The sequence below is a fragment of the Camelus dromedarius genome, chromosome 17, assembly GCF_036321535.1.
Source record: "Camelus dromedarius isolate mCamDro1 chromosome 17, mCamDro1.pat, whole genome shotgun sequence".
NCBI classification, from domain to species: Eukaryota; Metazoa; Chordata; class Mammalia; order Artiodactyla; family Camelidae; genus Camelus; species Camelus dromedarius.
The window spans coordinates 44,394,195-44,410,864 of NC_087452.1; the positions used below are offsets into that span (position 1 = coordinate 44,394,195).

Consider the following 16,670-nt stretch of genomic DNA (forward strand, 5'->3'; position numbering starts at 1 on the left):
TGCCCTGCACTTCCTTTCAGCTTTCATTATTATTAATCTTTTTAAAATTTGCCTATCAGGTGGGTGAAAAATATCTCACCCTTTTAAAAAAAAGTCTCTGCTTTCTAATAAGGTGAACCATATGTTTGGTGGTTTGTATTTTCTGTGTATTGCTTTCTGAGATCTTTAGTGAACTTACTGTGTTTTGTCTTTTTGTTTATTTATACTTGCTCTTTACATATTCAGATTATTAGTCTGTTATCCGTTAAATGTTATTTAAGCTTACCTTCAAGGCCATATGAAAGATTTTATTAACAGTTTTATTTCTGGGCAAACTCAGATTTGTGAAGCACTGTTAACGACTATCACTTGAAGAGTTGTTGAGGTGGCTTTCAGGTTCCTTTCTGTTTAGTTATCTTTATCCTTATGCAGAAGTATAAAACCAAGCAGCCAGATGATTGTGAAGTAGCTCTGGGCAGTCAAACCAGATAGAGTTAAAAACCTGTAGGATTATTATGTGGCGCTGAGCCCTGAAATCTGCCTCAAAAGCTCACGAGAGGAATTTGGCCTTTTGTTGTTATGCTGCAGTGTGGCTGGGAAGAAATAAGGTTTTGTTGCAAATAAACTGTTACTAAACTTTAAACATTTCAACTCAGTCTGTTATTCCAAACATGAATTTTTAAAAAATATATAAACAAGTGATGGCATAACCTTGATTTTCTTGAGGTCAATTCTCTGAGACCACTCCAAACTGACTTTTAACTACTGGTTTTGGGAGTGGGGAACAATAGCAAGAAATTAATGCTAAGTAGATCTCTCTTCTTGCAAACCCTTGAATATTCTATGCGATATGCTAGGTTGGATAGTGTAAATCACTGAAAGAAAGCAGTCCTTTAACTTACTCGCCAAAAGACTAAACTCTTCTTCCAGGAGCAACAATAAGGGGAAAAAAGAGTCTATAAAATATCTTGTAGTAGCTTACAGTGAGAAAGAATATGAAAATGAATATATGTATATTCATGTATGACTGAAGCATTGTGCTGTACATCAGAAATTGACACATTGTAAACTGACTATACTTCAATAAAAAAAGAAAGTGAAATTAAAAAGAAAAGAGTCCATAAGGAGAAAAAAGTGGGCATCCACCAGCAATAAAGGCAGATAAGCAGAGGACACTAAGATTGAAAACCTTCAAGTAGAACCATGTAGATGTCTGGGTGCAAGGTGCTGGGCCTCGATAGCAACATATCCTCAAACGTGATGTTACTAATGAACCTGAATCTTCAGGAAAAGGTTTACATCTTTTCTTTGTACATGTAGACTGTATAGTTGATCTTGATAGCTGTTATAACCAAGCTGTAGCTGTCGTGAAAACTTAACTACCTGAAATGACTAGATTTTGTAAAAGTTCTAAATAAGCCTTATTACGAGCCTCATTTATTGTTTAGTTTGATATTATGGTTATCATGAATATGTTGTTATTTAATTTTAAACAGTGGTTTAAATTGTGTTTGTCCCTTTACTCTGTTGAACTATTAAAGGTCTAGAATTTTTAAAGGTCCCTTCACAGAAGAGGATAAAAAATCTTCAAATATATTTTTAACTAGTAAGTTAGTATCTGCCTAGAAATTTTAAGAGACTTGGTTAAGACTTCTTGGCCTCACTTAAACTTTGTATGGAGTGGACTTAATTTTTAATAAATAAAATAGTTAATTATTAAGATTAACTTGCTGCTGAGAACACAGTATCTTCATATGAATATTAAAATCTAGTGATTGTTTTATTTTGAAGCAGTTGGATTTTCAATATTTAATCATTTTACTGAGATTTTTTATTTTAGTTTAAATGGAAGACTTTTTAAATTATTACTATTTGGTTATTTTACTTCTGAAGGCTTTTGATTTTCTTTAGCTCTACAAAATCTTCTATTTTTGGTAAATTTTTCCCCTTCATTAGTTTTTATTCTCTCCTTATGGAATTGTTATTAGTCAAATATTGAATGTCTTGGGTTGATTTACTGTGTCTTTTATGTTTTGTCTTCTCAAGTTTTATGTCTTTATCTTTTGTTCTGTGTTCTGGGCGATTTCCTTTACCTTCTCATTCAGTCTTTCTATTAAATTTTAATTTTGGCAAACAAATGTTTAAATGGTTCTAACAACAGTCTTCCTTTTCTGGTGGTTCTATTTTTTCATAATCTCTGTGTGTGTGTGTGTGTGTGTGTGTGTGTGTGTGTGTGTGTGTATGCGCACACAGGTAAGCACACTCATGCACACCTGTATGTAAAATATTGAGCTCCTTGAGTTTGGGCTGGAAAGAGCTTAGTGATGAAATCATTCCATAGATTTTTGGTTGTTCTTTGCTACTCAGCCCTGTACTTGCTGGCTTAGAAATGGTCACTTCTCTGTCATTCTACAAGGTAGATAAGTTCTTTCTGCTGTTTCAGTCTGCTTCTAAGAATTTTAAGTTGCAGCTTTGGTATGGTGTTATTCTTCAAAAGCCTCTCATCCTTTTTATTGGCGTCTTGTATGACATCTTTGCTATCTTTTAGGTGCTGATTTCACATACTCTCTGCCCTGCATTTTCTTTGCTCTTGTCATTTTATGTTGCTTATCATTTTGTTGGATTCTATTGTAGGGTTTTGAGCAAGAGAGTAAAATTATTCAAATTACCATAATTTTTTAAGGAAAAATTCCAAACATTCCCAGAAATAGAGAATCTGTTATCACAAACCTCCATTACTACCCATTTATCCAGCTTTAAGAAATTATCAATACATAGCTAACCTTTATTTATCTGTATCCCTGTCTTCCCCTAGCCCCACCATCCTGCTGGACTGGGGGGTGTGTGTGCACATATATGTACATGCACTCATACACATGTATAAAATAAAGTAAAACATCTTTTTAAAAGACAGTTACAGTACTATTGTCACATCTAAAAATATTAACCCATACTATCAAATATTCAGTGTTCAGATTTCCTCGATTGTTTTATAAAAATCTTTTTACAGTTTGAATTAGGATTCAAACAGGTTCACCATTAAAATTAGTCGATATATCTCCTAAGGCTCTGTTCATCTCTCTCTCTTTTTCTCCACTTTCCACTTATTTGTTGAAGAAGAAAACATCTGTCAGATAATGTCTTCCCACATACTAGATTTTGTTGATTGAGTTGCCATAGTGGTTTTATGTTTTTGTTCTTTAATGTTTTTATATCCCCTATATTTCCTGAAAGTTTAAAATTTTGCTAGTGGCTTATTCAGAATCAGATCTGATTTGTTTTTGTTTTTTTCAGGGGGAGAGGATTTGAGTTATACATTTTTACAGGTGGTATTGTGTATATGTATCAGAAGGCATACTGTGACTGATTATCTTTGTGATATTAATATTGAAGAATGGATTTAGATGTTATAAACCCGATCTGTTCTTTATTAAGTTCCCCATCAGCCTTTCACTTAATAGTTCCAGCAGCCATTGATCCATATTAGTTTTTTTTAGAGGGTCTCATTGTTTATTTTGTGGTTTGGAAGGTCAAGAATAGAAGCAAAGAGACCAGTTAAGAAGTTGCTGTAAGCAGTAGAAGCAGAGATGATGCTGGCCTGGTCTTAGATTGGGAGTGGCCACAGAGGTAAAGAGAAATAAATGGGTTTGAGATATTACTTGGAATTATATACAACAACAAATGTTGGTAGATGATCTATGCGGGGCAGAGGAGAACTTGAAATGAGGCTCCTATGTTGTGAGCTTAAGCAGCTAGATAGATGGCTCTTACCATTTACTGGGGTGGGGAAGATTTAGGGAGAACAGGTTTGGAGATGGTGTTAGTGTTGGGTTACGTATGTCAAATTAGAGATGCCATTGAGATATCCATGGGGGAGATGTTTTGTAGGCAATTGAATATATAGGTTTGGAATTCAAAGACGGTCTAAGTTAGAGACAGACATTTGAGAGTTGTCAGCATATCAAAGATATTTAAGACTATTGAAAAGTTGAAGCCATTTGTAAACTGTGTAGTCCGGAGAGAAGGAGGATATTCAACATTTACATTTAGTGGTTGAGTAAAGGAGGAAGATACTGAGCTACAGGGACCTGTGAGGTCAGAGGAAACACTAGGAGAGTATCCTAGTGTAAAAGCAGAGTGGGGAGTAGACAACTAAAATGTGTTTGAGTTTTCTGAGACACCTGTGGTATAATAGCTTATAGGGATTATTGTTTCCTAATCTCAGTTGCTAATTTAGCTGTGACCATGGTCATTACTGGATATGCAAGAGTGTGAAACAGATCAGCAATCTAGAGTCCTCTTGCTCATTGTTTTAATTAGAATAAGGAAGGATATAGCTTCAAGTGAAAAGAGGAACTTTACAGAGTATATTTTGTGCATTAAAATTCGTAGTGTTGTGGCTTTTTACTGAACTCGTTGGTTCACTGAAGAAAATCCACACTAGTTGAACTCTCCTTTTTGAGACACAGTATAAAGTTTTGGCTTGCTCTTTGGTTTGCCGTGTAAGATGGGGCCATATATGAATTCAGAAGCAGAAACTTCAGGTGTGGAATGAATGTACCCATAAAAGTGAAGTGGAATGTTTGACTAGCCGTTTGAATATATGGCTATCCTTGAAAGAAAAAAGAAAAAAGGGAAAGGACTTGATTATGGTAATATAAATTTACTATTTCTTATTGGAAATCTTGGGGACTAGTTGTGTATTGGAATTTAGAATATGTCAGATTTTAGAAAAGTAATATGGTCCTACACCATACAGGATATAACAGCTCCAGCTGGGTCTGGCACTGTACCTTGTTATCAAGCACGTTAATATGTTTGCAGGTAAAGGTATACAAATTCAGTGTGAGAAAATAAAGAAAATAAGTAGTTTCTTCATAGTTCATGTCATGTGTTACTATAAACTTAGTTCAGATCAGTTCAGATTTTGCCACCAAATGAATTTAAAAAGAAAAACAAGCTAAAGCTTGACTTTGAGAGTTTTTTTGGCTTTGGGGTATGCAGATATGGGATGTGGCTCCATATTATCTCAGTGCTTGCTGAGGACAGTTTCCAAGTGTTATGTGAAGAGAACAAGATAAAGCCTTTTCCTACTTGGACTTCTTTTGTTCTCCTCCTTGATTTCTTCCTGTTTCTCCCCTCCCTCCCTTTTCTTACTCCCTTTCTCCTTTCTCCACCTTCATTTCTTCTCTACTTCCATCTCTTCCTTTTCCTCCCCTTCTCCTCCTTGATTTCTACCTTCTCCTCCCTCCATCATCTTCTTCTTCTTCTCCATCTCTTTCTCCTACTCTTATCAGCTCCTCTCCTCCTTTCTCCCACCTTCTTTTCCATCATACCCGTAACCACTGCAGCCTGCTCACTTTATTAGTTTCTGTTCGCTGGAACTTTTTAATGTGTTCATCCTTTTCAGTTTCTGCACCAAACCGTAGTATTATCTTTTTGGAACACTGTAGTGAAAACAGAGGTGTTAACATAATCATGATTTATATGTTGCTTTCTGTATTTAATCCTTTCTTTTTTGTTTAGTCATTAAATATTAAAGCACCTGCTGTATATATCCTGGGTGACGTTTTCTGATTTATCTTCCAGTTCACTAATGATCCCTTGAGTTGTGTCTAATCTACTGTTATGTCTGTCTACTGAATTTAAATTTCAGTTACTGTATTTTTATTTCTAGTTTTGGGTATTTTTTAAAAGATCTGTCACTTTTTTTTTTTATAACTTTCTGATCCCTGAAGTTATTTTCAAGTTTGCCTTGTAAAGCTTCCAAGTATAGGTATGTTATAGTCTGTGCTTAGTAATGCTAGGATTTGAATTTGAAATTCTAAGACCTGTTCCTATTGTCTCTTTCTTTCTGTTTATTCTTGCTCACAGTGTCTTGTTTCCTGTCATGCCGAGTGACCTTTGGAAAATTATATGTGTAAATAATGGAAGGCCGTAGACTTTCTTCCAGGAAAATTTTGCATTTGCTTTGGTTGTTGCTTGGGAATACTACCAGTGTGAGCCTACTGAGTTTAAGGGCTTGAGTTTCTCGACTGTCCAAACAGTTGACCTTAATGAAGTCCTCCATTTAATTTACTTCCCTATTGCTCTCTTTTGAAAAAAAGTTTGAAAAGAATAAAAGACTATGGGAAAGTAAGGGCTTACTTATGGTTCACTTTAACCTTGCAAATGTTGTCGCTTGGTATACCAGCTTTTGATGGGAAGAGTCTCCTGTTAGACTTTACATCTTACGTGGCTTTTAAATTCTGTTCCCTTTGCCCTACAAGCCTTCAGTTGTTCAAATGTACAAGTTCTATCCTTTCATTTCTTACTATTTGTCAAGTTTTTAAGAAGATTTTTTTAAATGTGCATTTTACCCAGTGTTTATAGTTGTTTTTCTTTGGAGTTTCATTTCAAATAACCTAGTAACGCTTTTTCTGGAGACAGAAGGTCTTCCCCACTATGAATCATGCCATTCTGAGCATTATTCTACATATCGGAGTTATGGCAGTGGGCAAAACAGACAAAAGTCCTCACTCTCATAAATAATACATTTCAGTGGAAGGAGACAGATAATAAAATAAGTAAAGTATATAAATGGTAAGCACTAGGAGAGAAATAGAGCAGGGAGGTAGGGATAGATCAGTAGTGTCAGGATATTGGAAAGTTTATAATTTTAGTATCCAGAGAGGACCTCACTGAGAAAGTGATAGATGAATAAAGACCTGAAGGAGGTGAGTGAACAGTGTGACTATGGCGCAGAAGAGCTTTCTATGCAAAGGGAGCAAATGCAGAGCACCTGATATGAGTCACAGTGAGGAGACTAATGGGGCTGGGTTGGAGAGCAAGTAGGAGATGAGGCTGGAGAGACCTACGTGGTGTCTAAGATCTCATAGATCTTGGAGTCCTAGTAGGCTTTATTATGGAGTCATAGGAATATTTTGAGCAGCAATGTGATGTGACTTTGTTCAACTCAGGACATTATGTTGATGATAAACTCTAGGAGGGCAGAGGCGGGGAGCAAGAAGTGTTATTAGCTATGATAGTTATCCTGGGATTGTTCTATGTGTAGGGGTTATAGCATAAACAAGACAAACTTCCTGCCCACTTCCAGTTCACTCAGAAGAATCTGTTATTTCAGGAAGTGGTAGGTGCTACGAAGAAATTTAGGATTTGTTCTGATATTTTACAATTATTAAGAAAATATTTTAAGCCTGTAATATTTATAACCTATGTATATAAATTAAATTACAAAATATTTTTAATTTGGGGGCTTGTGATGATGAATTAGTTTTATGAATTCTTTTAGCTAGCTTATGGTCAAAAAAGGTATAACCTTATTGGAGGTGGGTAAAAATGTCTTTTCCTCTGAGTTTGTAGATTTATCTTTTTCCTTTTAGTTCTTCATTTTTTGCTTTATGTATTTGAAGTTATGTTACAGGTACATCAAAATGTAGGGTTCTGATTTCCCCCTTGTTGGATTGGGCCCCTTCACCATTATTAAAAGTCTCTATCTCTAGTAATGCTTCTTCAAGCCGCTTTGTTTGTTGTTGTGGTTTTTTTGTGGGGGGAGGTAATTAGGTTTACTTATTTATTTAGTTTTTTAGAGGAGGTACTGGAGATTGAACCCAGGACCTTGTGGATGCTAAGAAAGTACTTTACCACTTGAGCTATCCCCTCCCCCTAAGCCGCTTTGTTTGAAATTAGTATAGCTATGCACAGCTTTCTTTTGGTTACTGTTTGCCATGGTCTGTCTCTCTCTTATCATTTTCTTTTAACTTTTATGTGATCCTTATATGTAAATATATTATATCTCACTTAAGTAACCTATTTTTAAAAATTCAGTCTTGGTCTTTTACTTGGTATATTTAGTTCATTTACTTTTAAGGTAGTTACTGATGTATTTGATTTTATTTTTGCCTCTTTACCTTTTATTTCTATTTTATTCACTTGGTTTATCTTTTTGTCTCTTTTCCTGATTCTTTTCAATTAATCAAATCCTTTTTATTTTACTTTTCTCCTATTTATTTATACATTTACTCTTATTTTAGTGGTTACCCTTAGAGCAGGGATTGGCAAATTATGGCTTGCAGGCCAAATTCAGCCATCCTTCTGTTTTTATATGTAAAATTCTTGAGATATAGCCACCGTTATTTACATATCATGTATCACTGCTTTGACACTACAATCATGTAGCTGAGTACTTTCACAGAGAGGCTACATGTTTGTATGGTTTTCAAAGCCTAAAATATTTACTATATGGCCTTTATAGAAAAGGTTTGCTAATTCCTGCCATAGGGCAGTGGGTCTTAAACTTTATCATGCATCAGAAGCACTAGGAGAGCTAGTTAATACACGGATTGCAGAGTCCCCATCTCCAGAGTTTCTGTTCTGCTAGATTTGGGTTGGGGCCTGTTAATTTGCATTTCTAACAAATTGCCAGATGATCCTCAGCTGCTGGGCTGTATTCTGAATACCATATTTTGAGTACCACTATCCTAGAGGTTACAATATGCATCTTTGACTTATTACAACTTAAAATAAATAACTGTGTTTACTACTTCCACAATAATGCTAAAAGCCTTAGAACTCTTCAGCTTTATTTGCTTACCTCTTAGGAGCACTATTTTATAATAATATCAGAGTGGCAACAACTCAAATGTCCATCAACAGTAGAATGGGTATTAATAACTTATGGTACATTCATGTACGATAGAACTATAAGCAATGAGAATGAATCTTCCAAACATTATATTGAATGAAAAGAAGCTAGGTACCAGAGTGCCTGTTGTATGATTCCTTTAAAGTTCAAAATAGGCAAAACCAACTATGGTGTTAGAAGTTAAGGCTTGTTGGCTTTGGTGGGAAATAGTGATTTGACGGGGTGGTCAGTGCGGGTGCTTGTAGCATGCTGATAATGATCTGGGTCTGGAGACTGGTTACACTGGCATATTCATTTTGTGAAAATGCATTGAGCTGCATACTTTAATTGGTATATTTTCTCTGTCTTGTCTTGTTAAAAAGTTAAAAATTAATTTCCTAATTTGAGAATTTTAAGAGTTAATTATTTTTAAGTGGTAGAGATATTTACTCTTTTCAATTCTTGTGTGTGTGTAGGAACAGAACACTGTTTCCATGGGAACTTCTGGATACTGAGTATTGTAGTACCTATCTCTCTAGATTTGTATATATCCTCTATCACTCTTAGCTACATTTTCTAAGTATGGTGGTGATGAAAAAAAGTTTATTTGAAATTGTATTAACGTGGTTTTAACAGAGCAGTCTCTATAAAGCACAGGTTTTAATTGATCCAGACTGGCTCCCAAATAAATAGCATTATGCTAAAAAATATACATATGTATTTTTACTAGATCGTATTTTTTCCCTACAAGTTGCGCTGTTTAAGAAACACACATGCTGAAATGGAATGTGGTTTATATTAGATTTAGGTGTCTATTTAATTCTTTTTTCCAGTAATTAAAACAGTCTTAACACTTGTTTGGTGTAGTTTCTTTAAAGTATATTTTATAATCGGGCTCGAAGTCCTTTGTAGGGATGATTTTATTCTAGTTGATTTCGGTGTTTGCATAGCTAAAGAATGCAGACTAAAAGATTCTGGCATATTGATCTGAAGCCTGTGGTAAAGCTGCTTCTCTGCCTCGCCCATCTTGTTTGTTGCAGTTGGTTTGTGCAGGGTCCTAGAGAAAACCATCTTCTCAGACGAGTAAAATTCATACATCTTGTGATTTGGTGGGGTGGGGTGGGGGGGGTGGAAGGGTTCATTTATACGGGGAGGTTATACTAGTGTGGTTATTCATAAATATTCTGAAAGGAACTTTGTAGAATATTTTAGAATCATTTATGAGAACAGATTGTTCAGTTAGGTTTCTGTGGCCTAAATAAACAGCAAATTGTGAGATTACAGAGTTAATTATGCACAGTAACGAGCACTGATATTCTGTGTGTTAACTGATGCAATAATAAGCACTCAGCAGAATGAATATTGCATAAAATCTTATTTTCCATTTGTGTAAATTTTCATGTGAATTAGATAGGAGAAAACAAACTTAGGTTTATAAACCTTTAGTATTGAATGCCTTTGAAATTTTGATATAGAATAAAAATTGCAGCTACATAGAGAATTTTTTAAATACATGGAGAATTTTTACCTTTCATCTGGCAGTAGCTGCCATAAGATGATGTCACCTTGTAGCTGATTGGCTGTTACAGCACCTAGGGCAGGGAGGAGAAAGAAAAATGCCGGCACAAACCTCAGTGGTGATTCTGTGGTTGTTTCTGTCTATTTTTGATAGAATCTTTGATTAGTATCAAATCTATTGTATTTGGCCATGTGATCTATTCAGAGCATCCTAGGGTGAGGGAAATTAAGAGCTTTCAGAGGAATGAGGCGACTGATTTGCAAACGGATCTGTGATTGTAAGTTGCAGAATCTGGGTATAAGGAATAAGGCAGGGTGTGCTGGAAGATGCACTATGGGAGGAGCTGGCAGAAAATGCTTGTATGAGTAGCAAAGAAATGAAAATTGCTTTTTACTATTCTTAGAGTCAATGTATTTGGTTTTATGTTTGACTTATATATATATATATATAGGTAGGAAATATGATAATATTGCAATATGATTTTAAATTGCAGTGGGTTATTTTATACAGTGTTAACCAATATGTAAATGCTTATTCAAAGCAGCTTTATTTGGTATTATATATCTTAGAAAGTAATGACTTTATATATAGCTTTATTTGATTTTTGAGTCTTATGGAACATGAAGCAAAGCTTAGTTCTCTTAAAATACATTTTTCTAATGCTTTATACAGATAAAAGCTTTGATGATGAAGAATCAGTGGATGGAAATAGGCCATCGTCAGCTGCTTCAGCCTTCAAGGTTCCTGCACCTAAAACATCCGGAAATCCTGTCAACAGTGCAAGGAAGCCTGGTTCAGCAGGTGGCCCTAAGGTTGGAGGTAATGTAAATCCATTTCAAATCTGATGTGCATGCTTCATGCCCTTGATATGGCCACACATACTTAGAACTTCAGAGGATTATGTTTATTCATGACTGCAGCAGGATTGCAGATCTGAAGAGTCTGTTGCAGCACGCAGAAGGCTGTGCTGCCTTCTCGAAATGTTTAAAATATTGTATATTGATGTTTCCTGTCAGAACATATGTGAATTTGTGTTTTCTTGAGAGTATTTATTTTTCAGATGCCATTTAAAAGAGATATTTAAGGGAGTTTTTTGTTTTTGTTTTTTTTTTAAGGAGAGAGAGCAGATGTTTCAGAATTTGGCTGTTAATATTCAGGTGCTGTAGTTGTTAAATATTGATTTATATATTGTTCTTATACATTCATCTATGGCGTGAGTCTTAAATACTCTAATGCTGAAAAAATTATTGAGGATACTGGGTATTGAATAATTTGTCACAATAGGAAATGGGTGGTGGTCAAGTAAAATTGCCTCAAAAATGGTTTCTGAATCAGATAATTGTAAATAGGAAAAAGCAGGTTTTATGCAATTATATAGCACATAGTACATTCTTTGATCATGTTAAAACTATTTCTAGCATATTGTTTATCTTAAAATGTTTTTATGGGTATTTTTTTCATATACTAATTAGAAAGCCATGAGTACTTTTCGGGTGCTAGTTTTGCCAGGTCTTTCTGGTAGAACGAATCCTACAAGAAAAAAGGGTAAATATTTAATGCTAAAAAGATAGTAGTTTCTTCTTCTCTTTTCCTTTTGTTGTTGTTGTTGATAAATTTGTGTATTAGTTATAATTTGGGAAAACAGAATTTTCCTTATTTATAATAGCTAGTGGGAAAATCATGGTCTTCAGTATTTTTGTTTTTTCTCTTTTTATCTATAGTTCTTTTATTAAAAACAAAAAGTAAAGAAAAATAACCTGTGTATTTTGACCAGGTTTGTGTATTTTGACCTGGTTCTTGTGTTCTCGTGATCTTTCTATACAACTAAGCAATATTTGTAGCTCATATGATACTATTCTAAATATAGGAAAACTATTATAAATATTTCATTTTAAATATCTTTAATATGTCATATAACTAGCAAGAAAGATGGTATGGTATAAGTATACACCCACTATATATGTGTATATAAATATATACATATATTTTCATGCATATAAATAAATAGATAAGTAAAATACTGATAATAGAAATGTCTTACTGATGTCTCTGGATATTTTGAGTAACTTACACTTTAGTATTTTAATAATATTCTTTTTGTTTTGCAATTATGGGAATGCATTCTCACCTAAATGTTAGTTATTATATCCTATTACATGATGTCTGTTATGCCTTCTTACTTATCTCTGGTAAAAAGTAAATGTCATTCTTTGGTTTCTTACTTTTGTAACAAATGGCTGCCTTCACTTACTACAAGAGGAATCTTTTTTCTTTATTTTGAGTTATAGGTTTCTAATCTATATTGTAAGTATTTCATGGAATTTATTTGACTTAAAAATGGATTAATATTTGAAATGCATGGTGATAATGTTTAACATTTTTGTGAATTTGAGCCAGTGGTTTAGAATTAGCTCCGATTTTCATGGTTTACTTTCTTTTCTTAGATGAAAACTGAGATTGTAGTTTACCTACCAACGGTCACTTAATTCTAATGTTAGTCAAATTGAAAAAAATCAAATTTGTTTTTAAAGACTTTCTTAATGCCTCCTCTGATTTGTAGTCCTACCAGACGTGAGACTGTAAGGTAGCTTTCATGATTGTGGTCATTAATCACTCCTACAGATTCTATCATCCATCTTGGCAGCAACCCTTTTGATAAAAATAAGGGAGAAACCGTCATTCTTTTTTCATCCTCCTCTTCCTTCTTCTTTTGGCAATTGCATATTCATTCTGCAATTTTTTGATTGTTTGTTTCTTTTGTTTGCCCCAGCTTATTAAGGTGCCCTGCCCATTTTTCTGTCTAAGAAAAAAGCTACTGGCCAGAGGATATTGATAGTGCTTCAGAAATTAATGCTATTCTTGGCTGTCAGTCCTTTTTTGAAAATTAACATTAGATTTTTTGTTCTTGGCAGAGGCTTACTGATTTTTAAATTGGTTGTAGAAAGTTTTCTCAGAGTTGTAGAATCTTTGAGTTAGAAGTTGACATTGGGAGTCATACACTTCAATTTACTATTTAAGTATAGTAATCTCTTTCAAAATATTCCTGATAGATGATTATTCCACATCTGATTCAATATGTGCTCATAGATTAAAATTTGAAGCAAAAACCACCTGCAGTACCACTACATATAGACATAATCAACTGATAAATTATGATGTACTTTGTTCCAGTTACTTTTCCAGTTAATAAATGTGTTATTTTTACACATACAAATATTTTCTTAGGAAGAGGACAGAACAGGCACCATTCATTGTATAGTTTTGTATACCTTTTTTCTTACTAATATTTTACCTTGACTATTTTCTCATTGTCTTAAATTATTCATTGAAAACTGTTTACGGCTAAATACTATCTAGGCTGTTCTCAGTGATTTCTGCTGTCTTAAACTGCGTCATCTTTCTTTTCTGTATATCTTTTAGCACAACTCTAATCATTTTCCTGGAATAAATTTTTAAAGTTTACTGAATCAAAAGGTGCAGAGATTTCTTGTGTTCTTTCAATTTGGCATAGTATGCTCCAGAAAAGTTATACATAGGCCATTTCAATTCTAGATAAATTAATTCTTTTTTTATATTGCATTAAAATCTACCTCCTTGTAATTTAAGCAGGGAAGATGAGTTATTTGTTAACACTATACTTTCAAATACTTGAGGGTTGTCTTATCTCTTTTAATAAGTATTCTGTTTTCTAGACTATACATTTTCTTTCAAAAAGGTTTATACAGAATAATGGTGATTCATTCCAGGCATTTTATTTACTACTATAAACAGATAGGTATGATTAGTTCCTAATTAAAAGAACACAGTAGACGGAGGTATATAATAGTGGTATAAGCCAATCACAGTACACTGAGTTTAAGTTTCTTTTCAGATAAGATTACCAAAATAAAAATAAAGTGAGCTTCTTTGGAATCCTGATTGAATCTACCTTTGAAGTTTTGAAGTTTAATTTACTTCTCCCAAAGATATATGTGAAGATTAAAGAGACACGTGCTATTTTTAGCAAAGTATCCTATCCAGTTAATTAAAGCCATTAGGACCCGTGTTTAATCTTTAGTATTTGTTAGTTTTGCTTTGCTCTTTGGCTCAGTGTGCCAACCTGTTTTACTTATATTGTAATTGTGTAGCCTTTAAACAAAGGAGAATTTTTTAAAAAAGATTATGGGTTGCTGCATACCAATATATATCATCACTATAAAAATCTGTCTTATGTGTGTGTCAAAAGTGTTACCTTTGTGCTTTGCTAATTAGAATAAGTTGAATTCCCTTAAATAGTCCATTTTCTGAATAATATTTGTGACTTCATAATAGGTATTTAGATAAACATGTTTTTCCTTTTTTGTTGTTCTTTTTGTTTGTTTTTAGGCATTTTTTCTTTTTCTTTTTCTCTTTCTTTCTTTTTTTGTGGGGGGGGGAGGGTGTGGGGGGAATTAGGTTTATTTATTTACTTACTTATTTATTTTTATTTATTTATTTAACCGGAGGTACTGAGAATTGAACCCAGGACCTCTTGCATGCTAAGCATGCACTCTGCCACTGAGGTATACCATCCCCTCCGTTTTCCTTTCTTTTGACTTAATGGCTTGAAATACAATTGCTGAATATATCGGATTATTTAAAATACTTATATCTCCACAGTATTTGAATAATAATCTTTTTTAAATATGGGGAGTGTTCTTGCGTATGTTTTCTCATTTAAACCCCTGAGTTAGGTACTTTATTATTACAGTTTTACTGATGAGCAAACTGAACTTCAGAGAATTTAAGCAACCTGCACAGGGTCATGCATCTAATAGTGGACAGGGCACAAAAATCACTTTGCTGTACTGCCACCCACACTAATCTCACTGGGTAAATAAGGATTCTTCTAGCTCCTAAAGCTCTGAGATTATAATCTACAGGAATGATCACTACTCTCAGCATCCATAAATCAGTCGTTTTAAACCTCAACTTATAAGATTCCCAGCAAAATAGAATATTTGAAAGTAACTATCCTGGTAATTTTTTCATTATAAATAAACATGCTTTTTAGTATTTTCTTTTTTGAAATTGCCTTTTTAAAGTTTATTTTCTGAGTTATAATGTCCCTATTGCTGTACCAATTATTTTGGCTACTATTCTTTTTAAAAATAAAGATTGAATTAGGTGATGATATAATTGTTTTTGTTTATGATTAGTACCAGATTTTGATGGTGGTGATTTGTCACTGCGGCGTGTGTGTAATCACTGAGACACATCATTTACCAAACCATCAATTCTCAGAGTTCTGTTGTTCTCTCCCACTTGGCCATTCATTCAAGTGGACAGAGTATTTTCTCTCTGTTGTTCCATCTAATGCCAAAGACTACTTTGAAATGGTTTTAACTTTCAATTCTTATAATTGGGTAATTACTGCCTTTTCAAATTCAGTAGTACTTATTAACATCTTTAGGACATTTTATATTAGTTTTACTTTATTTATATCTGCCCTGAAGTTTTATTAAGAATTTCCAAATACTTATTTTCCACAAATTATGTCAACCATTCCCATTTTTTCCTGTCATGCGAACAACAGTTGTTTTTTCTTTCAAATAAAGATCGTGAACGTTGGTCTGTATGTAATACAACAAATCTCACAGAATTCGTTGTTTAATCTTGGAATCCAAATTTTTACTTCTTAAACCTCAGTTTCTTATTTTTGAACTTACATAAACCCAAATAACTTTTCTGTTTATGTGTTTTGTTTTGCTTTTTTTCTTCCTCTTTTCTTCCCTCTAATGACAGGGAACAATACTAAACACAGAAGATTGTAGCCCTGAAGGGATCTTAAAGATGATCTGACCCCAGTTCAGATGAAGAGACTAAGCCTCAGAAAGTTAAGTGATGTTTCTGAGATCAGGTAGTTAGTTACGAGCAGAGGTGAAATGAGAACCCAGTACTTGGCCTACTGTCAGGGGCATTTTGGATCATCTCTGGGTCATCTCCTAACTAATGCTGCCTATGATACATATTTATCCCATATCGCAAAACACTGTTATTGACATTTGGAATTCAGGGATTGGCCAGTCACCATCCTGTCTTAAATTACTGTGAGTCCCCTATCATTTATCATAAGATGTCTTGGTGCTCTCTCTCTTAACTGTGGTTTTAACGTAAATATGATTTGAATAATTAACAGAAAAGTTATAAATATGTCAGTAAGTTGCCTAATTATCTACTATGTCTACTAATATTTGTGTTTTGTGGTAGTTATTTGACCTCAGTTTTGTTTTACCTCTTGTGTAAAAATTTTAAGTCAAAGAAATTTCATTGTGCATGGTTTATTTTTTGAAGCATTCACAATGTTTAGGAAAAGGGAGAAATAATATAAACAACCAGACTATTTTGATTGAAATTAATAGGCATGTCGAAGACCCAGTTTCTCCACATATGATTTATTGTCTTCATCTACAGCTGTATGTAGAGCCCACTAAGTGCAAGCCTTTGTGTTAGGCACCGAGGAAGCCAAGTGCAATGTTCAAGATTTGAATCTTGAAAAGGAAATTACAGCATCTGCCCATGCTCATTATT

At 33.9% G+C, this 16,670-nt stretch overlaps 1 protein-coding gene across 50 annotated transcripts in view; it reads left to right on the plus strand.

Annotated features, from left to right (window-relative positions):
- CLASP2 (cytoplasmic linker associated protein 2) overlaps nucleotides 1-16,670 on the plus strand; it is a 152,447-nt gene that overhangs the window by 38,700 nt on the left and 97,077 nt on the right. For 37 of the 50 annotated variants that reach the window (XM_031469841.2, XM_031469849.2, XM_064496759.1 and 34 more), the window contains one exon: nucleotides 10,794-10,940. In XM_031469841.2, the coding sequence (XP_031325701.1) occupies nucleotides 10,794-10,940 (147 nt within the window). Of the gene's footprint in view, nucleotides 1-10,110; nucleotides 10,399-10,793; nucleotides 10,941-16,670 lie in introns of those variants that run through there. The other 13 variants (XM_064496791.1, XM_064496792.1, XM_064496795.1 and 10 more) reach the window with 8 other exon arrangements.